The 23,144-nt window shown below is 36.1% G+C and overlaps 1 protein-coding gene across 1 annotated transcript in view; it reads right to left on the bottom strand.

The window, feature by feature from the left end:
- The window catches only part of LOC136028755 (equilibrative nucleoside transporter 1-like), a 166,061-nt gene that overhangs the window by 45,814 nt on the left and 97,103 nt on the right, over positions 1 to 23,144 (bottom strand). The window contains exons 9-10 of the mRNA XM_065706640.1: positions 9,067 to 9,181; positions 1,195 to 1,280 (exon numbers count right to left, since the gene is read on the bottom strand). Coding sequence (XP_065562712.1) covers positions 1,195 to 1,280; positions 9,067 to 9,181 — 201 coding nt within the window. The remainder of the gene's footprint in view (positions 1 to 1,194; positions 1,281 to 9,066; positions 9,182 to 23,144) is intronic.

Genomic DNA, 23,144 nt, shown 5'->3' with positions numbered 1-23,144 from the left:
TCAAGGCAAAAATTTCTTATCATGCAGACCTTTTAGGAAAACCGCGCTGCGCAGGTCCTAATATCCTGATTCTATGCCTTCAGCTAAGAGTGATGTGCGTGGTTGGGGCAAATCATCCAACGCTTCCCGTGTATATACCTCAGATTTTTCCAGGTGCCTAAGTGGAGCTGGGTCGACTCTAGCTCAGCTTGGTTTATCAAACAGCTGACCCCCACCCCACAATAAATACTGAGCGAAACAAAGACTCTAACAGATATCCCGAAGGACATAAAATTGGAACTCCAGCGTGCCAACGACTCGGCTAGAATAGCTCAAGCAAAGATGAATATAATTCTATAAAAAACAAAAGCTTAGCCATTAACCTTTCTAATTACTTGATTACAAATATATGTCGCTGCTTTAAATTTTGAATATATTTCACAAAAGGATGTGGAATTCTCCCATTTGCATGCTGTTTAGATTCAAGTAGCATACCCGTACTCAGTTGAACCCAAAGAGTTGAAAGAAAAAAAAATCTGTAACTTCCTGAAATAGCAGCAATATCGCAAAAGGACGTGGAATTATCCCATGAATTGTATACTATGTAGATTCAAGTAGCACAGCCGTACTCAGTTGAACCCAAAAAGGTGAAAGAAAAAAAAATCTGGAACTTCCTGAAATAGCAGCAACAGAAGCAATACGACAAAATTGAGTACCCGTTAACGGGTATCAAATCAAGCGAGCGGGCTATGGTGTAAACTAGCATATTAATGTAAAAAAAGACGAGAAAACACTACCGGGAACTTACAAAGGAATGACCAATATTTCAGGCAGGTGTGTATTGTCGGGATTCATGGAGGAAAAAATGAGAAAAAACAGATTATATATAAAAAAGAATGGAAATTATGGGTATAATCTTGGTATTTCTGCAGGGACAGGACCCGGAGGCACCGACCTTCTCCCAGTTTACGAGCCTTGTTCATCTACAGAGATACTATAAAATAGTCAAAAATGCTAGGAAATAAGATCGTTTATATCTATTGAAAATACAAAACTAGTTCAGCTTCAGGATATAGCCATGAGCAAAATGTTTAGTTTTCACATCGAACTAGGCGTATTATTTTATTGGCTTCAATATTTTGCCCTATTTGTTTGATAAAAGAAATAGGTTAGACTGATAAAAGAAACAAAAGAAATGTAGATAAATAAACTCACCCAAAGTAACACAGAACTGATTGGTCTGCTTATATAATCGAGAAAATTGAAAAGTAGAAAACAGGCAACGGGTGTGAAATATACCTCTAGAAAACAGAAAAATAAGGATTAAAAAAGATATAAATACAAAATGAAGAACCTCAGTAAAAGAGAAATATCGCATCAGGCATTAATCCACAACTGAAGGGGCGTTTGAATTGTTCGATTCAGAGATTAAAAGTGACGTTTTCAGCAAGTTCAATTCAAACATGGGCTACCATAATTTTTTCGAGCAACTATAGCTCAGTTGTCACAGTGTTATTACAGTTGTCACACTTATTACAGTTATTACTCAGTGACCAAATACAATTTTCAATTCAACTATATTTCAATTAAAAGTGGTAAAAACAAAATACCAGCGTGGCCAACATGTCAGATATACTACTTAAAAATAGCAATGTAATTTGCTATGGGACAGGGGGCAACTGCCCCCCAGATCCCAGTTTGCCCCCTAAGCTGAAATTTAGTTTCTTCAAAAATTATGTCAAGACTAATATAAGCCTGCAGAATTCAAGCATCCAGAGGAACGAGGCATTTTCTTTACTATGTCTCTGCCTTTATGGTACTATATAACTCAGTTTCCATTTTTCACTGTTATTTTCCCTTGATTTGGTAAAATTGGTTCCAACTTTGCCCCCCCTCCGGAATTTTGACAAAATTACACCAATGCTCCAAAACCAAGATAATAGAAGTGGCTGGTGTTATAACACCAACGATCAGGTTTTTTATCCTCATAATTCGGATTGTGCAATTAAAATGTTAGCTGGTAATTTTGGACAGAAACGAATGCCGAAGTAGATATACGGAGCCCAACCCTCCTCCCCCAATCCTAAGCTTTACTAATATTTGGGAACTTCGTAAACGGAGCCTAACCCTCCTCCCCCAATCCCAAGCTTTACTAATATTTGGGCACTTCGCATTCAAATCATCAAAACAAAAATTTATTATTACCTCTCTTCGAAAAAAAAACTCCCGTGTTCGTATTTGAGTATCTACATACTCTTTAGAGATAACTGAGGTTGTAAGTACACCAGTGATGAAGCAAAAGCTAAATAAACAACGACACTTTCAGGTTAATTATCTTCTTCCAGTGTAATTGACAAATAAATTGCCAGAAATAGTCAATTACATTTTATTAGGTTACTTCTATCCGAGAAAGTCATTTACAATTTTATTGCAACTTAATTAAAAAGTACAAAATTGATTGCAAATTTGCAATTAATCTAGCACATTCCTGGATCAGGTACAAACGATGAAAACATTAAAACAGTTCACTCCTTTCAGAACGTTAACTTGCATTTCTCTTATTCAAAATATTTTCTATTTTCATTACATTCTTCCTGGCTATGTCTTTCCACATTTTCTTTTATTGACAAAAGTAATATTTTTAAGACAAATAAAGCCTTTGCGAAATGCAAATACAACAACAAAAGAAAATTTAGAAAGGGTTTTAGCCTAAAAGAGGACCGTACACTTAAACAATACTAGAAAACTCACAAAAGTAATGACAATAGCTGTAGTTATGTAAACGGAAAGAAAAGAACTATGCAAACAGCTGTTTTAAAATTAAAAATTCGTAAATACACGAGGCTTTTCATGCAAATGAATTATTGCAAATAAAAACATACATCGAAGAGGAATATAAAATCTACAGAAACCAATTATCTTTACAATAAACTAGTAGGAACATCGTAAAAAAAAAATGGCTGAAGCTTAAAATGAAGAAGGCATTTTTTTTAAATGTCTATTACCCAAAAGCTTTTCTAAGAAACTAAAAATACAGCTTTAATTTTAAATTAATCGACAAGACAAAATTCTAGAATATAAATCAAAGAGTTCGTAATAACGAACTGTAAGAAGTGACGTGGACCAATAGTAACCAAAACCCTAAACAAGAGCTAAGAGCTCATATGGCACTTGTGACGAGGTCGGAAGAGACAAGAGCTCATATGGTATGAGCTCTAGCAAAATTCTGAGAATCAATAGATTGATTTAAAAGGAAAATCAGAGGCTTAATGCCGATCGGGATTTAAAATAAGAGTTATGAGTCACAAAGTCCTTCTAAATATCAAAATTCATTTACATCCGATCGCCCACTCGTAAGTAAAAAAACCTCTATTTTTCTAATTTTGCCTCCAATTTGATCCAATTTGAACTGAAAATGGAGCACCTGAGACATAAGACCTTTCTATATATCAAGTTTCATAAAGATCCGATCACCCATTCGTAAGATAAAGATACCTCAATTTTCACGTTTTCCAAGATTTCCGGTTTCCCCCTCCGACCCTTCCCTGGATCTGGTGGGATTTAAAATAAGAGCTCTAAAGCACAATATCCTTCTAAATATATAATTTCATTAGGATCTGATCACCCGTTCGTAAGTTACAAATACCTCATTTGTTCTAATTTTTCCGAATTACCCCCCCCCCCCAACTCCACCAAAGAGAGCCGATCCGGTCCGATTATGTCAGTCAAGTACCTTGGATTTGGGCTTATTCTTCCCACCAAGTTTCATCCTAATCTCTCCGCTTTAACCGTTTTCCACGATTTCCGGTTCCCCCTCCCCCCCAATGACACTGAATCCAGTCGGGATTTAAAATAAGATATCTGAGTTTCGAAATCCTTCTGAATATGAAATTTCATTCAGATCCGATCATTCCTTCGTAAGTTAAAAATACCTCATTTTTCTCCCCCCAATGTCACTGGATCCGGTCGGGATTTAAAATAAGAGATCTGAGACACGATATCCTTTCAAACATCAAATTTCATTAAAATTTGATCACTCCTTTGTAAGTTAAAAACACCTCGTTTTTTCTAAATTTTCAGAATTAACCCTCCCCCCAACTCTCCCAAAGAGAGCGGATCCTTTCCGGTTATGTCAATCACGTATGTAGGACTTGGGCTTAGTTTTCCCACCAAGTTCCATCCCGATACCTCCACTCTAAGCCTTTTGCAAGATTTTAGGTTCCCCTCCCTCCAACTCCCCCCAATGTCACCAGATCCAGTTGGGATTTAAAATAAGAGCTCTGAAAGACTATATCCTTTCAAACATCAAATTTCATTAAGATCCAATCCCTCGTTCGTAAGTTAAAAATACCTAATTTTTTCTAATTTTTCCAATTTAACCCTCCCCCACTCTCCCCCCCAGATGGTCAAATCGGAGAAAATACATTTTCTAATTTAATCTGGTCTGGTTTCTGACAAGCCTGCCAAATTTCATCGTCCTAGCTTACCTGGAAGTGCCTAAAGTAGCCAAACCGGGACAGACAGACAGACAGAGAGATAGACCGACCGACCGACAGAATTTGCGGTCGCTGTATGTCACTTGGTAGACACAAAGTGCCATAAAAAACGGATAACAAAAGACACATAAAAAGAATTGGCTTTCCATGCTGATTCCAAATGTACAGGATTCATTAAATTTAATGCTACCAACCAAAAGTTACAACCCAGACAAAGTTTGCCTTATTTTCGAAACAAGGGAGAAACATCCTCCAAAAGTCATGGAATCTTATTGAAAAGTGCATGGTCCTAGAAGATTAGGAGAGGGTTCGTTTGAGAGGAAACTTAAATTTTTAGTGCCATTTTTAAGTTACCAAAAAGATTGGAGGCCAACTAGTCCCCCTCCCACGCCCTTTTACCCCAAATTCAGCCGATCAATATTTTGAGATAGCCATTTTATTCAGAATAGCTGGAATGTCCAATAACAGTGTCTTTGGGGATGACAAGATCCCCAATAGCACCCGGATAAAGGGCTGTGAGTTATACAATTTGCCCATTGTTCAAATATAGTATTTGTTAATACGAAGCATGCATACATTTTTCAGAAGGGGAAATTTCAGCGCAGGGGGGGGGGGGTCTGCGGAGAGAAATCGCCGCTGGGAGGGAGGTTGCTGGGGGTGAGCTTTCAAGGAAAAATTTTAAACAAGTGGAATTTGCCAGAATTCCTATGCGACATTCGATTTATTTGTCTATCTTTCTCTTTGGTGACTTAATTTTCCATTTGCAAATTTTCTGGGGGAATTGTCTGGGAAATTTTTCAGTGGGGTTGGAGTTCTCTGGGGGATTTATCCGTAGAGGGGATTTTCCGTGGGAGAAGCTTTCTATTGGATGGAAGGGGTTTGGGAAAAAATTCAACATAGGGGGGGGGTTGAATATAAAGACGATCATAGAGTACATAGAAAACAAGTGTTTTTTCGAATGACAATATGCTAAGGAAAATCTTCAGGCAGAATCGTCCGCAAAAATTTTCGGGGTGGGGGATATAGCAGCGAGGATGAAATTGTCCGAGGGTGATTTTCCTAGGGGAGCATTTTAAGCGGTAGAACTTTCGATAGAGGAATTTTACGTGGGTAGAGGAATTTCCATGGAGGAGGTGGGTTTTCCGCCATTATCTGAAAAACATCAGAACTTAAATTAAAAAACAAGTTGTTTCTCAACTGAAAGTAATAGCAGCATTAAAACAAAGAACCAACAGAAACTATTCTGTATATGGGGCAGGCTACATCCTCCTCAATACCTAATTTTTTTACGCTAAAGTTAGGCCTTTTGTTCTAATTCTCGAAGAACGACTGCTGAAAAACAGGGACCATTTAAAATGAATTCAACTTTTTTAAAAATACTTAAAAACTTTAGCGCGAAGAGGGTGGTATTGACGAGGAGGCAGCCCTCCTTGTATACGGAATAATTTCTGCTCGTTTAAAGTTTTAATGTTGCTCCTTACTTTCAACTGAAAAAGGTTGTTTGTTTTTTTGCTTATTTTTTTTTGTAAAGTCTTCTAGAATTTTTACAAGATGTAAATTTTTTGTGGAAGAAACTATCCAGCAAATCTCTAAGCATTTTTTTCCTTTTTTTTTAGCATCGTAAATTTTAATTTTTCAACCAGTAAAACAATTTCTAAAATGACTTCGTCATCCAGGATCAATTCAAATTTTAAATCTTCGATGGATTTTCCTCATATTTTTATTATTCAATAATTTTTAACGCATGAAAGAAAGTGAAATTTTCACCCTTTGAATTTTAATGTTAATAAATTGATTACGTCTAGGTCGGGGTTTCCCCTTATTTTTAAAAGGGCTAAGTCGCGGAATTCGTTAAATGAGAGCATTAAAAGTAGTAATTTGGCAAATATTAATCTGTATATAAATTATATAAATTTATAATATAAATCTGTATTTCGTTTCGATTGATATGGGTTAAGAAAGGAGTTGAGTGTTCAATCATTGGTAGCAGGATACATGATTTTGTAGTTATGCTTTGTTTTTTAAACCCTCTTCTGAGATTAATACTAATTATTTTTTTTTGCTTGATTATCCCTCCTCCATAACATGCTATGGCATTTGAACAGATGTGCTTATGTTATTTTTTTTTAATAATTGATATTAAATAAATAAATTAAAAGAAATAAAAGATTATCAAACAGTTCGTGGTAACGAAATGTAGTAAGGAGCGACACGGCTCAATAGTAACCAAAACTCTAAAAATGGAATTTTGATACCAATAGCTACATCAAAAGAATCGCATTTTAATGCTGATTTCAAATATATAGGTTTCGTCAAGTTCAGTCTTACCCATCAAAAGTTACGAGCCTGAGAAAATTTGCTTTATTTTAGAAAACAGGGGGTAACCCCCCCCTAAAATTCATACAATCTTAACGAAAATCACACCATCAGATTCAGCATATCAGAGAGCCTTATTGTAGAAGTTTCAAGCTCCTATCTACAAAAATGTGGAATTTTGTATTTTTTGCCAGAAGGCAGATCATGGATGCATGTTTATTTGTTTGTTTTTGTTTTTTTTTTCAGGGGTGATCGTATCGACCCAGTGGTCCTAGAATGTTACAAGAGGGCTCTTTCTAACGGAAATGAAAAGTTCTAGTGCCCTTTTTAAGTGACCAAAAGAATTGGAGGGCACCTAGGCCCCCTCCCACACTAATTGTTTTCCCAATGTCAACGGATCAAAATTATGAGATAGACATTTTATTCAGCGTAGTCGAAAAACCTTATAACTATGTCTTTGGGGACGACTTGCTCCCCCACAATCCCCGTGGGAGGGGCTACAAGTTACAAACTTTGACTAGTGCTTACATATGGTAATGGTAATTGGGAAGTGTACAGACGTTCCGGGGGATTTTTTGGTTGGGGGAGGGGCTGAGAAGAGGGGGATATGTTGGGGGAACTTTCTATCGAGGAATTTGTCATAGGGGAAGAAAATTTCCATGAAGGGAGTGCAGGATTCTCTAGCATTATTTAAAAAAAAAACAATGAAAAAATAAATATGAAAAAGTTTTTTCGACTGGAAGTAAGGAGCAGCATTAAAACTTAAAACGGCCAGAAATTATTACGCATATGAGGGGCTCATCTCCTCCTAATACCTCGCTCTTTACGCTAAAGTATTTTTAGTAATTTCAACTATTTATTCTACGGCTTTTGTGATTCAGGTGTCATTCTTAATGAATTGGGAAAAAATTTAAGCTTTAATGTAAAGAGCGAGGCACTGACGAGGGGGCGAACCCCCTCACATATGTAAGAAAAACATGAGAATACAAAAGTTCGTTACGTAAGCTAATTTATAAGTTACGTATATCTTTTACTAATAAAAACATTCGTAAAAAATTGAAAGTTCTAGTTGCCTTTTTAAGTAACCAAAAAATTGGAGGGCAACTAGGCTTCCTCCCCCGCTCTTTTTTCTCAAAATAATTCGATCAAAACTATGAGAAAGCCATTTAGCCAAAAAAATAATAAATATGCAAATTTCGTTTTAATTATTCCTCTGCGGAGAGCCGAAATCAAAACATGCATTGATTGAAAAACGTTCAAAAATTAAATAAAAAAAAAAAGTTTTTTAAACTGAAAGTAAGGAGCGACAGTAAAACTTAAAACGAACAGAAATTACTTCGTATATGAAAGGGGTTACTTCCTCATCAACGCCCCGCTCTTTATACTAAAGTTTTTTACTGTTTTAAAAAGAAGAGTTGAGAGAAAGAGTCAAATTTTAGCGTAAAGAGCGGGGCGTTGATGAGGAAGCAGCCCCTTCCATATATGAAGTAATTTCTGTTCGTTTTAAGTTTTAATGTCGCTCCTTACTTTCAGTTAAAAAGCTTGTTTTTTTTTATTTAATTGAAAACAAGCACAATGTTCAATCTTAATGATGAAAGGATTCATGTGATTCATTAAAGGTGTGTAAAGCCCCAAAGGTCGCGATTAGGCATTCATTGTAGAAAAATAATGATTTAGCAGAACAAAATCATTGAAGCCACTCTTCCTCAAAGATACTAGGAGATAAATAGCCGCATCTTTTGCTCTGGGGTGTAGCTGTGGTGCTTCCTTGTGCCAAAAGCAAATACTAGATGTAAATTTTTGATAGTTCATCAAAATTTAGTGCCAGTACCAACATTTTAACCGATAAATAAATATGATAGATTGAGTGTAACAGAACTGACAATTTTGGTACCCTCCACCCTTTATTCTTTTTTCAATAACCAGCTCATTTTTGTTCAATATATAAAATTGGAATGATACATCCACAAAGTCTCTTTAGGTGCTAACTCAGACACCTCCCTCTCGCTGAAAGATTTCGCCATATATGCCGAAGTCCGGCAAAACACCACATTGCACGAAACACTGATCGAAAGGTACTGCTCTGATTGCAACCCCTCTGTTGGACCATCATGTATAAAGGGGATAGTGGCGGATCCAGGGGGCGCGGGGGGATCTCTTTTGAAGGGATTCTATCTAAATTGAACTGAGCTAAGCAATTGAGGATAAGGGGTAATGACGGATAAAAATAGAAAGAACAAAAACAACCACCATATTAAAATAAAGCGTTACTTACGATTCCATGCTCCCCCTCTTGCAATTTGAATTGGCTCTACTAGAACTGCCAATGAAGGGAAAATTGACAAAGTGACAAAAAAGACAAGCCAGATTGATACGCAGTACATCCATGTCTTAAAAAAGGGAAAAAAGAACAAAAATTTAAACTTAAAAACAAAGAAAACCTAGAAAGAGCTAGACTGCACCCCCACCCCATTAAGCTATTATTACCGCTCCAGTGTCCTTGCACTTTTCAGCATAATTCAAATATCTAGCACCACCTGTGCTAAATATTGTCTGTGCCTGGCTGTATATAGATCTGGTTACACTTAGAGGCATATTTTCAGCTATTTTGAAATTTTTACCCTATTCCATGGCAGAAGGGGGGAGGGAAACAAAGTGCAAAAAAGTAGTATTAATTATCAGAATTTGCAACAGAATACACCTAACTTTCTAACTTACTACGATCACCCTTACTAGCACGTATAGTAGATAGATATATACTTTATTAGTGACTATCCAGAAACCCGGTATTTCACATCTACATACAAATCCAAAAAAAAAATTAAATTGGCACTAAAAGAAATAAGAAATAAACACAAGAAAACCGAAAAAGAAAAAAAAGCGGATAAAATATGAGAGGGGTAAAAAAGGAGTACAAAATAAATAAAAAGCATGTTGTTTTAGAAATCAACTATGAACTGGATTATTAAAGATCGAGTAAGTTTATAAACATGTTACCGAGTAAGTTTTTACAATCTTTAAGTTTAAATTTTTTTTCAAAATCGAACGAGGAAAAGATTAGCACATTCAAAGAGGAGGTACTAGCGGATTTGGTGTTCCAGGAAAAACAACAACGACAAAGTAAAGAAAAAGTAAATACACACTATTCTGTAGAATTTGACGGCCAACATATTTCATGTTAGTGTCATTGTAAAGAATATAAAAACCCAATCTAATTAAGAAAGAAAATACCCAAATCTAATTTACCATCCAATGACAAATTTAGGTCGTGTCAATAATTTAATTGAATTTATTCATTCACTGAGAAACACGTCAAAACAACACAGAACAACACGAAGTACATAAACAAGAGGAAAAATACATCGATACATGCAACAACACAGTCCTAGGCGTATTCACTACCCGACCCCCCCCACCCCGTAGGAAATTCATATTTATTTTTACGATCTCACAAAATACTAATTCTTTTTCCTTTTTTTTTTGGGGGGGGGGTGTTTATCATAGCAGGGAAAGTTAAAGGTTGACATTGGGGCTGCGGGGTTGATATTAACCCGATGGTAAATTTATTAGACATTTAGAAGCTCTTGAACAAAACAGATATCTCAAAATTTGGTTCAATACCATAAGGGGTTGGAGGAAGGCCGGACAGCAGAAAAGGAGCCTAGAGAGAGGTTGATCGCCCTTCAGCAGCTTTCGCCCTTTAAACAGAACACTAAAACTTCCAATTTCAATTGAATGAGACCCTCCCAAGTTTCTAAGATAGCTCCTTTCACTTGAAATGGTTGGGGAATTTTTTTTTTACACTTTTCTGGTTTTTGTTTGGGCTGCATTTTGAGGGTAAGTAACATTATTTTTATTTTCGTTTTACATTGGGTATCCTTAGTCCAAGGTTTTTATATGAGTTTCAGGCACATTGAAACAGTCAGCCCTTTTTATTACTCCCTTTGTTAGAGGAGGGACCAAATTTACAGGGAACAATTTATGGAATATTCTTTGCACAGCAGCCCCTTTCACCCAAAGACTTGCGACTGTAAGTTTCAAATTAAGAAAAAAATTCAGGGTTCCTCTCCGGGCTACTCCCCCCCCCCCTACTACAGCAAAATATTGATCATCTTCCCGTCTTGTCTTTCCCACCTCTGTGCCAGGAGACCTGTGAACGTAATATTTTACGCTAGAAAGAAAAAGATTGTAGTAATAGAGGACCTCCCCCGAATGGCCAATAATAAAGGTGTATAACATATATATCTCCAGAAATCAAAAGGGATGGGATCACTGAATCTAATTTTCTGAAATATTACGTGGTTTATTTTAGTTAAATAAGGTTTAAAACAAAAGTTAGAAACATTCTTTCTGCAAATAGATGGGAGGCATCACCCCACAGCACCTTTATTCAGGCCTAGTCTAAATGACGAGACGTGAGAGATTAATTCCTACCCTCCTCCTACCCCTTCCTATATTTATCTGAAGGCTCATCGAGATTTCAACAACTTGCGCATGGAAACGCGCGTAATTCGGCATCTGGAATCCCCCCACCTACAAAATGAACCACCGCACCTCCTTTGTAATTGCTGATGTATACTTTTCTTCATAATTTTATTTCTCTTGATATCCTTTAGGCTGCTCAATTTTACATTTGGGAACAATTTTCCAGGGGAGAATTGTCGGGGAGAAATATCAGGGGGATCTATTTTCTGCAGGATGGAACTTTTTGGTGGAATAAGTCGGACCCCAAACTAAAAGAACAAAAAAAAAAAAAACAGGGATATGAGATAGAAAAAAAAATACCTCTACACTTTTTAAGAGAACAATAACTGAGTATTTTTCCAAGAAAACTACTACTACTACTAATACTACTTTGGCCTCTAGCACCAAGCCGCCTGAGACCAACACAGCTAAGCACACTTCATCTCCATTCCAATCTGTTCAAAGCCTCCTTCTTTACACCCTCCCAGGAAGTACCCATTTCGTTCTTTGTGACATCCCCCCCCCCAAATACAGACGACCTGCTTTCCGTTTAGTCCTAGATGGTTGGCCGAAAAGGACAATCTTCGGCAATCCGTCATCCTTCATCTACAGAGCGTGCGCTAGCCATCTCAACCTTTCTCTCATTATAGCCCTAGAAAGCAGGATTGAACCAAAATTTTCGTACAGTCTACTATTTGAAATACGGTCAGTCGGCCGAGTGCCCGAAAACCCGTAGGCAATTTTTCTGGAAAACATCTGGCAAAGCTTCATCCTCTTTTCGAAGCCCCCATATTTCAGAACATATTTGACTACTGTCATCACTGAAGTTTCTAAAGTTGGTACCTTGGTTTGCAGACTTATCTTGCTATTCTTCCAAACTTTTCTTAACTGTGAAAAAACACTTGACTATTCTACTTTTAACATCTTCACTGATCCCACTATCTTTACTAATTATACTACCAAGGTAAGTGAAGCTGTCCACCTGATCAACCTTTTCGTTACCCAATGTCACCTTTTCATCTTCACTTATTCCTAGCCTTCGTGACTTAGTCTTCTTAACACTAATTGTTAAGCCAATTCTAGCATCCTGAACTCGCAAAACCTCTAAGATAATTCATTTTCCTAAAACACATCTAAAATATGCTTAAACAATCGGCATAGTCTAAGTCCAGGAGAGTTATTTCTCCCCATTTGATTTTGTGGTCTCACATTGCCTTTAAGATAGTCAATCAAAATGATCCAAAAAAAGGGTGATAGAGCACAAACTTACTTAACTCCTGATTTAATACGAAATCAGCACCTAACCTCATTTCCTACCTTAACCGCAGCATTGTTATTCTCGTACATAGAACTTATCACTTTAATGTATTTGTCTGGTATACCATGCAAGGATAAGACCTTCGCTAAAGCTATTCAATCAACAGAATCGAACGCTTGCTCATAATCTAGAAAACTGAGGACTAAAAGTGTTTGATAACTCAGACACTTCTCAATTATTAACCTAAGACTCAAAAAACACATCCTCTATATTTTCTAAAACCGCACTGTTCTTCTGATATAACTGTGTCTACAGCATCTGTCAGTCTAAAAAGTATCATATTAATAAGTAATTTGCTACCTATATAGACCCGACTAATGCTTCGATAATTACCACACTCACTCTTGTCACCTATCTTATACAATTGTTTAATAAAGGTTTTCCTAAACTCGCTAGGTAATTCCCCTTTTTTATAAATCACTAGCTGTTGGGGTGGCACTTCGCGCCACCCCAACACCTAGTTGGTGGGGGCACTTCGCACCCCCCACCCACGCGTAAGTCGTTACGCGCCATAATAGTTACGCTCCATTGTAGTTCTGTCCCTGTGTCCCACCTGTGAATATAGATAGATATATATATGTTTTTAACTACATAAAACTTGCGAATATACAACATTCCCCGATGTCCCATTGTCTGTGCATATAAAGAGATTGTCAGGTTTACCGACTCTCGAACATGCAATATAAAATTGTCCATGGGAAAAACAATCCGTATTCAGATCTATACCTCATTATTCTAATGATTGCCCTTGAGCTTTGTTGATGGTGATTGCTAATCGAACATTCCCTGCGTCCCCGTCGTCATTTATATATCCCCCTGTGCCCCCGGCATCCCTGTTGTAGTTGTGTCCCTGTGTACCGGTCGTCACTTATATTCTCAGTATCCCGGTCGTCATTTGTGTCCCAGTGTCCCAGTCTGTAATTTCTCTTTGAGCGTCCCGGACGTCATATATATTCCCTGTGTCCCGATGTCCCGGTCGTCATTTGTGTCCCGGTGTCCTGGTCTGTAATTTATCTTTGAGTGTCCCGGTCGTCATTTATATTCCCTGTGTCCCGGTTTTTAGTTTTCTTTTTCTCCTTTATTTTTCTCTTTTTTCCTTTTTTAGTTTTTTTTTCTTTTTCAGTTTTTAGTTTTTTTTTGGTTTTTTTAGTTTTTTTATTAGTTTTTAGTGTTTTTTTTTCTTTTTAGTTTTTTTTGTAGTTTTTACCTTTTTTTATTTTTTTTATTCTTTTTTTCTTTTTTAGTTCTTAGTTTTTTACCTTTTTTGTTTAGTTTTTTTTAGTTTTTTACGTTTTTTAGTTTTTTTAGTATTTTCTTTTTAATTTTTTTTTGTAGTTTTTACCTTTTTTAGTTTTTTTCTTCTTTTGTATTAATGCTAAAGCCAAGGTTCGAACCTGGAACCTCTCGGACCTAGAACCTGGAACATAACACTTTACCAACTCAGCTACTTCGGCTTGAATACATTCGTTTTTGAATTGGTATATGATGAAATAATTCAGAATGTCATATGCGGACAGACAGACAGACACAAAAACAAACAACTTATTTTATATATATCTATATATATAAAAATAAGGGACAACTGTGATTCCTCGGCACGCTTTCTTTTCTTACTTTCTCTATCAGCCGCAAGCCTGTTTTCTTGCTGTTCTTGTGATTCCTCGGCACGCTTTCTTTTCTTACTTTCTCTATCAGCCGCAAGCCTGTTTTCATGCTGTTCTTGTGATTCCTCAGCACGCTTTCTTTTCTTACTTTCTCTATCAGCCGCAAGTCTTTTGGCATAGACTCTTTGAGCAGCTTCCTCGGCTGTTGCCATTGTAGGTTCTTCAGTCATTTTACAATTAAAAATTTCTCTTTCAACGATCTTCTTACAATTAAAATTTGTCTTTGAACGATTTTCTTAAATACTTATAATGACGTCATATACTAAGCATCGTCATAACAAACATGACGACAACTAACTTCATGACGACATACAGCTCAATCCTTATAATGACGTCAGTCGACAGACAGACAAACAACTTATTTTTATATATATAGATATATCATAATCTTCATTAACTTATTTTTAATCTCAGAGCCACCATGTTTAAGAAACTCATTTACCACACTATCAGTTCCTGGGGCCTTATTATTTTTTATTCCTTTTAGTACTGTCGCTAATTCTTCATCGCAAAATAAATCTCCCTTCACATCCGAGGTATCACAAACTTTTTTATTTTCCTCTATATCTTTTCATGATACACTACCTCGGTTAAGCACATTCTCAAAATGTTCTGCTCATCTCTCTTCAACTCTTTCCTTATCACTCATTGTGGCCCCGTTCCTGTCTTAAACTGGGAAAATCGGAATTAACTATTCCCTTTCAATTTATTAACATGCCAGCACAATATTTTACTATTATGCCGTCTATCTGCATATCCCTGGTAATTTTATCCATGGCCTCCACGTCACACCTCCTTATTTAATATTTTAATACTTTCTCCACTTTCTTTACATTCCTTTTGTTTTCATATGATTTATCACTCAGATAATTCTTGCATAAGCCCCTTCTACTGTCTACTGTCTGTTAAACATGATAACTTTTTCGTTAATATTCCTGACTGGACTCCTAACTTTCTTCCCTAAGGCACCATCAGCAACTTCACAAATTGATTTCCTAAGATTATTCCATCCATCTTCCACATTGTCGAATTTTAAACTCTCCAGTTTAGTATTCAACTATTCCTGGAAAATTTCTCTCTAATTCCCATCCAGGAGTCCACCAACATCATAACTTCCCGAGAGGTAGTTACCCTTCCAAACTTTCAGCTTTAAATTAACCCTAGATGCTATTAGTTCTAAGTATCTGGTCTTTACTTTTAACATAAATAACAGTACTCCTACATACCCTAGTATCTTGAGTTGACCCTGCTAGTCTTCGGTTGACAATATCATAATCAATAAGGTTTGTTGTAGTACCATCACGTAAATACAGTTTATCTTATGGGTCATTTTATGACCAAACACCGTGTTGGTTATACCTAGATAGTTATGCCTACAAAATCGAAGGAGCCTGTAGCTATTACTATTTTCTTTACCTACATCAAATTTACCTAGGCTAGGATACCATCTATCCCTATTTCTACTGACAAGGGCGTTAAAATCTCCTAATAAAAACACCATATTTTTATCTGGGACCCTGTCTATATGCTCCTGTAACTGTAAGTAAAATTCATCTGAGTCACTAATACCTCCATCAGTTTGTTCTACAGGGGCATATACTACTAGAACCGATAATCTGAGCTTTTAGTCATAAAATGAGCGATTAACATTCAATTATCAATACCTTCCCAGCCTAAACAAGACTTAGCAGCTTCCTTATTCGTCATGAACACTACTCCCTGTCTATGTAACCCATCCTTCCTGTCTGAGTAAATGAATCCTATATCACCTACATACTTCCTACCCCCAGGAGGTTTTTCGGCCAAAAGACGCCCGCTAAAACAAACCAAGCCCAGAAGAATTATCTATTAATCAGAATCCCGTGTCGTTTTTCTAGAAAACGGTTCGATAGTGTTTTTTTTTTTTTTCTGAAGATTGGTACACAAAAATTTGATGGCCCAAAAAGATAATTAATTATGATCAAGACTTTGGGGAAATCAGTTTAGAAACCTATTTTGGGAAAAAATCAAATGAATGACGTCCTTTTTTATAAATCACTAGCTGTTGGGGTGGCACTTCGCGCCACCCCAACACCTAGTTGGTGGGGGCGCTTCGCACCCCCCCCCCCCCCCGCGCGTTAGTCGTTACGCGCCATAATAGTTACGCTCCATTGTAGTTGTGTCCCTGTGTCCCACCTGTGAATATATATATATATATATATATATATATATATATATATACTAGCTGTTGGGGTGGCGCTTCGCGCCACCCCAACACCTAGTTGGTGGGGCGCTTCGCCCCCCCCAAGCCCCCCTGCGCGCGTAAGTCGTTACGCGCCATATTAGTTACGCGCCATTGTAGTTGTGTCCCTGTGTCCCACCTGTGAATATAGATAGATTTATATATGTGTTTCAAACTACGTAAAAATTGCGAATATACAACATTTTTGGCTTTCCCACTACTGGGAGCTTTCCGTTTCCAATTGCCAGCAATTGATCTGAAAATGTTTGACCAGAGTCATCGTTTTGCAATCGGACACGCATATTTGTAGTTAATTTTAATATTTTTACGTGTGCCCATAAATTAGAATTTTTCAGGCAAGCATTCATTTCGTCTGCAGGAGTTAAACTACGTAAAAATTGCAAATATACAACATTCTTGGCTTTCCCATTGTCTGTGCATATACAAAGCCGTATGTACTAATAATGACGTCATATGCAAACGCTCTTTTTACAAACAAACAAACATGCATACACACAACTCGTTTTTATATAGATAGATAGATAGATAGATACAATACAGATTAACTGCGTAAAACTTGCGAATATACAACATTTTTCGCTGTCCAATTGTCGCTGCATATAAATAGATTGTCAGGTTTACCGACCCTCGAACATGCAACGCACAATTGTCCATGGGAAAAACAATCAGTATTAAGATCTATTCCACATTTTTCTAATGATTGACCTTGAGCTTTGTTAATGGTGATTGCAAATGCTAATCGAATTGGGAATTGCAATCTTTTAAATTGAAAAGGCAGATCCGTTGGAATCATGGGAATGCGAGGAATAAGAACAGCCTCACCCTCAAAAGGCCCTGTCAAGATTGTGGCCTCTATTAGGTTTTCCATTGTTTTTTTTTACGGCAAGTCGCGTGCCATTGCAAAGCTTTGGTGGGTTGATATTTCTTAAAAGTATTATTGGTACGCCTATTTTTAGTTGTAGCACGTGTGGTGGAAACCCTGAAAGATCTATGGAATTTAAAAATTCAGATGGATAATTAACCGCTTCATTTGGTTCCAAAACTGTGTCGACTGACTTGTAAAGGACTGCCTGGTCTCGAATCTTGGTCAAAACAATATTGTTGATTTCGTGGACGTCTATATTTTTGGGTGCGAGAATCGCTCTTTCACTTAGCCATTTATTATTTTTATAATTTTTTAGAATATTCGGAAATACTTTTTCAATCAATTCATTTTTGGACGTCACTAAATTACAGAAATCAGCAGGTAGTTGTATACTTCCTGAAATTGAGTCTATCGTATCATAAATGTCTTTTTGTTCCGACGTTAACTTGGAAATGTTATTTTGTACATACGACAATAGATCATTCGTACTGTAACTTTTTTCACGATCCAATTCTACACATGTCGAAACAGCAGCGATACGGTTAGGTGAAGGCATTCCCAAATCCTGAAGAGGTTTGTTTGCCATACGTACGCACAAATCTTCTATAATAACTAAAGTGTATTTATAAATTTCTGATGTAAAATCAAAGTCATATCTGACGTCTCTAACTGTTTTCGATGGAGTATATCTTCGGACATTTTTTACTTATATTTTTCCCATAACTCTGTAGGAGCTGATGGAGAGCAAGTTGTTAAAATGATGCCAAACAATGCACGAATTTGACTTGGGGTGACGTTTCGCACTAATGGGGAATATGGAACAACCCACTGGTTATCTACTTCGATGGTGGTACCGTTGCCATTGTAGGTTCTTCAGTCATTTTACAATTAGAAATTTCTCTTTCAACGGTCTTCTTACAATTAAAAAATTTGTCTTTGAACGATATTCTTAAATACCTGTGTCCTGGTCGTCATTTATATTCCCTGTGTCCCCGGTCGTCATTTGTGTCCCGGTATCCCAGTCTGTAATTTCTCTTTGAGTGTCCCGGTCGTTATTTATATTCCCTCTGTCCCGGTCGTCATTTGTGTCCCGGTCTGTAATTTCTCTCTTTGAGTGTTTTTTCTTTTTAGTATTTTTAGTTTTTACATTTTTTTCTTTTTTCAGTTTTCTTTTTCTTCTTTATTTTTCAGCTTCACTATGAAATACATATCGCCGAACCTTTGTTTTTTTTAACTAAAATCTGGTAGCATTGATGACCTTATTCAAGTCAAAATCCCAAACCCAATCATCATCGCTATCATTTTCAGTTTTCATATGTTTTGAGTCTCGCTGTCCAGGTGGATCTTCATCTAACTGCGCGGTTTTGCGTTCTTTAGCCTCAAGCCTGTTTCCTTGTTGTTCTTTTGATTCCTCGGCACGCTTTCTTTTCTGACTTTCTCTATCAGCAGCAAGTTTTTTGGCATAGACTCTTTGAGCATCTTCATCGGCTTTTGCCATTGTAAGTTCATCAGTCATTTTAAACTTAAACATTATAGATTTCTACGTGAACATATATGTCTTAAATATCTTTAATGACGTCACCGTCATAGCAAAAATGACGACAACTAACTTCATGACGTCAGCCGACACAGAAACATGACGTCACCTGATCCACAGACAGACACACAGACAGACAACTTATTTTTATATATATAGATATAGATATGTTTTTAACTACGTAAAACTTGCGAATATACAACATTCCCCGATGTCCCATTGTCTGTGCATATAAAGAGATTGTCAGGTTTTACCGACTCTTGAACATGCAATATAAAATTGTCCATGGGAAAAACAATCCGTATTCAGATCTATACCTCATTATTCTAATGATTGCCCTTGAGCTTGGTGATGGTGATTGCTAATCGAACATTCCCTGCGTCCCCGTCGTCATTTATATATCCCACTGTGCCCCCGGCATCCCCGTTGTAGTTGTGTCCCTGTGTCCCGGTCGTCATTTATATTCCCAGTATCCCGGTCGTCATTTGTGTCCAGTGTCCCAGTCTGTAATTCTCTTTGAGCGTCCCGGACGTCATATATATTCCCTGTGTCCCGGTGTCCCGGTCGTCCATTTGTGTCCCGGTCTGTAATTTATCTTTGAGTGTCCCGGTCGTCATTTATATCCCTGTGTCCCCGGTTTTTAGTTTTCTTTTTCTCCTTTATTTTTCTCTTTTTTCCTTTTTAATTTTTTTTTCTTTTTCAGTTTTTAGTTTTTTTTTGGTTTTTTTAGTTTTTTTAATTAGTTTTTAGTGTTTTTTTTTCTTTTTAGTTTTTTTTTGTAGTTGTTTTTACCTTTTTTTATTTTTTTAGTTTTTTTTCTTTTTTAGTTCTTAGTTTACCTTTTTTGAGTTTTTTTTTTTTTTAGTTTTTTAACGTTTTTTAGTTTTTTAGTATTTTCTTTTTAATTTTTTTTGTAGTTTTACCTTTTTTAGTTTTTCTTCTTCTTTTGTATTAATGCTAAAGCCAAGGTTCGAACCTGGAACCTCTCGGACCTAGAACCTGGAACATAACCTTTACCAACTCAGCTACTTCGGCTTGAATACATTCGTTTTTGAATTGGTATATGATGAAATAATTCAGAATGTCATATGCGGACAGACAGACAGACACACAAACAAAAACAACTTATCTTATATATATATATATATATATATATATATATATATATATATATATATATATATATATATATATATATACTAGCTGTTGGGGTGGCGCTTCGCGCCACCCCAACACCTAGTTGGTGGGGGCGCTTCGCGCCCCCCCCAAGCCCCCCCGCGCGCGTAAGTCGTTACGCGCCATAATAGTTACGCGCCATTGTAGTTGTGTCCCTATGTCCCACCTGTGAATATAGATATATATATATATATATGGTTTTAACTACGTAAAACTTGCGAATATACAACATTCTTTGCTGTCCCATTGTCTTTGCATATAAATAGATTGTCAGGTTATCCCCTGTTTCCCCCGGTGTCCCCGTTGTAGTTGTGTCCCTGTGTCCCGGTCGTCATTTATATTCCCTGTGTCCCGGGTCCCGGTCATCATTTGTATCCCGGTGTCCCGGTCTGTATATACATCCGTTTTTTAGTTTTGTTTTTCTCCTTTATTTTTTTCCTTTTTTTTCTTTTTTAGCTTATTTAGATTTTTAGATTTTTTAGTTTTTTTTATTAGTTTTTAGTTTTATTTCTTTTTAGTTTTTTTTGTCCCGGTCGTCATTTATATCCCCTGTTTCCCCCGGTGTCCCCGATGTAGTTGTGTCCCTGTGTCCCGGTCGTTATTTATATTCCCTGTGTCCCGGTCGTCATTTGTATCCCGGTGTACCGGTCTGTATATACATTCGTTTTTTAGTTTTGTTTTTCTCCTTTATTTTTTTCCTTTTTTTTCTTTTTAGTTTATTTAGATTTTTAGATTTTTTAGTTTTTTATTAGTTTTTAGTTTTTTTTTCTTTTAGTTTTTTTGTAGTTTTTACCTTCTTTTTAGTTTTGTAATTTTTTTTTTTACTTATGTCCTGGTCGTCATTTATACTCCCTGTGTCCCGGTGCTTTGTTGATTGCTAATCGAACATTCCTTTGTCCTGGTCGCTTTCTCTTTGAGTGTCGTCATTTATTTTTTTCTTTTTTAGTTCTTTTAGTTTTTACTTTTTTTGTTTTTTTTTAGTTTTTAGTTTTTTTAGTTTTTTACCTTTTTTTAGTTTTTTTAGTTTTTTAGCTTTTTATTTTTTTTATTAGTTTTTAGTTTTTTTGTAGTTTTTGCCTTTTTTTTTAGTTTTTTGTCCTGGTCGCTTTCTCTTTGAGTGTCGTCATTTATAGTTTTTTTCCTTTTTTTTTTAGTTTTTTATTGGTTTTTACCTTTATTTTAGCTTATTTTTCAGTTTTTCCTTTTTTTTAGTTTTTTTTTATTTTTTATTTTTTTTAGTTTTTTACCTTTTTTTAGTTTTTTTAGTTTTTTTAGTTTTTTAGCATTTTTACTTTTTTTATTAGTTTTTAGTTTTTTTTTGTAGTTTTTGCCTTTTTTTAGTTTTTTCAGTTTTTTTTTAGTTTTTTATTGGTTTTTACCTTTATAGTTTTTTTAGTTTTTTAGCTTTTTATTTTTTTTATTAGTTTTTAGTTTTTTTTGTAGTTTTTGCCTTTTTTTAGTTTTTTCAGTTTTGACGTCACCTAATCCAGTTTTTTCAGGTGACGTCACCTGACACATCCATCCACACATCCATCCATCCATCCATCCACAGACAACTTATTTTTATATATATAGATATATATATATATATATATATATATATATATATATATATATCTTATATATAAAAATAAGGGACAACTGTGATTCCTCGGCACACTTTCTTTTCTTACTTTCTCTATCAGCCGCAAGCCTGTTTTCTTGCTGTTCTTGTGATTCCTCGGCACGCTTTCTTTTCTTACTTTCTCTCAGCCGCAAGCCTGTTTTCATGCTGGTCTTGTGATTCCTCAGCACGCTTTCTTTTCTACTTTCTCTATCAGCCGCAAGTCTTTTGGCATAGACTCTTTGAGCAGCTTCCTCGGCTGTTGCCATTGTAGTTCTTCAGTCATTTTACAATTAAAATTTCTCTTTCAACGATCTTCTTACAATTAAAATTTGTCTTTGAACGATTTTCTTAAATACTTATAATGACGTCATATACTAAGCATCGTCATAACAAACATGACGACAAATAACTTCATGACGACATACAGCTCAATCCTTATAATGACGTCAGTCGACAGACAGACAAACAACTTATTTTTATATATATAGATATATCATAATCTTCATTAAGTTATTTTTAATCTCAGAGCCACCATGTTTAAGAAACTCATTTACACACTATCAGTTCCTGGGGCCTTATTATTTTTTATTCCTTTTAGTACTGTCGCTAATTCTTCATCGCAAAATAAATCTCCCTTCACATTCCGAGGTATCACAAACTTTTTTATTTTCCTCTATATCTTTTCCTGATACTCTACCTCGGTTAAGCACATTCTCAAAATGTTCTGCTCATCTCTCTTCAACTCTTTCCTTATCACTCATTGTGGCCCCGTTCCTGTCTTAAACTGGGAAAATCGGAATTAACTATTCCCTTTCAATTTATTAACATGCCAGCACAATATTTTACTATTATGTCGTCTATCTGCATATCCCTGGTAATTTTATCCATGGCCTCCACGTCACACCTCCTTAATTAATATTTTAATACTTTCTCCACTTCTTTACATTCCTTTTGTTTCATATGATTTATCACTCAGATAATTCTTGCATAAGCCCCTTCTACTGTCTACTGTCTGTTAAACATGATAACCTTTTCGTTAATATTCCTGACTGGACTCCTAACTTTCTTCCCTAAGGCACCATCAGCAACTTCACAAATTGATTTCCTAAGATTATTCCATCCATCTTCCACATTGTCGAATTTTTAAACTCTCCAGTTTAGTATTCAACTATTCCTGGAAAATTTCTCTCTAATTCCCATCCAGGAGTCCACCACTTCATAACTTCCCGAGAGGTAGTTACCCTTCCAAACTTTCAGCTTTAAATTAACCCTAGATGCTATTAGATCTATGTATCTGGTCTTTACTTTTAACATAAATAACAGTACTCCTACATACCCTAGTATCTTGAGTTGACCCTGCTAGTCTTCGGTTGACAATATCATAATCAATAAGGTTTGTTGTAGTACCGTCACGTAAATACAGTTTATCTTATGGGTTATTTTATGACCAAACACCGTGTTGGTTATACCTAGATGTTATG

The sequence above is a fragment of the Artemia franciscana genome, chromosome 7, assembly GCF_032884065.1.
Source record: "Artemia franciscana chromosome 7, ASM3288406v1, whole genome shotgun sequence".
In the NCBI taxonomy this organism is placed as follows: Eukaryota; Metazoa; Arthropoda; class Branchiopoda; order Anostraca; family Artemiidae; genus Artemia; species Artemia franciscana.
This window is presented reverse-complemented; position numbering and strand designations above follow the sequence as displayed.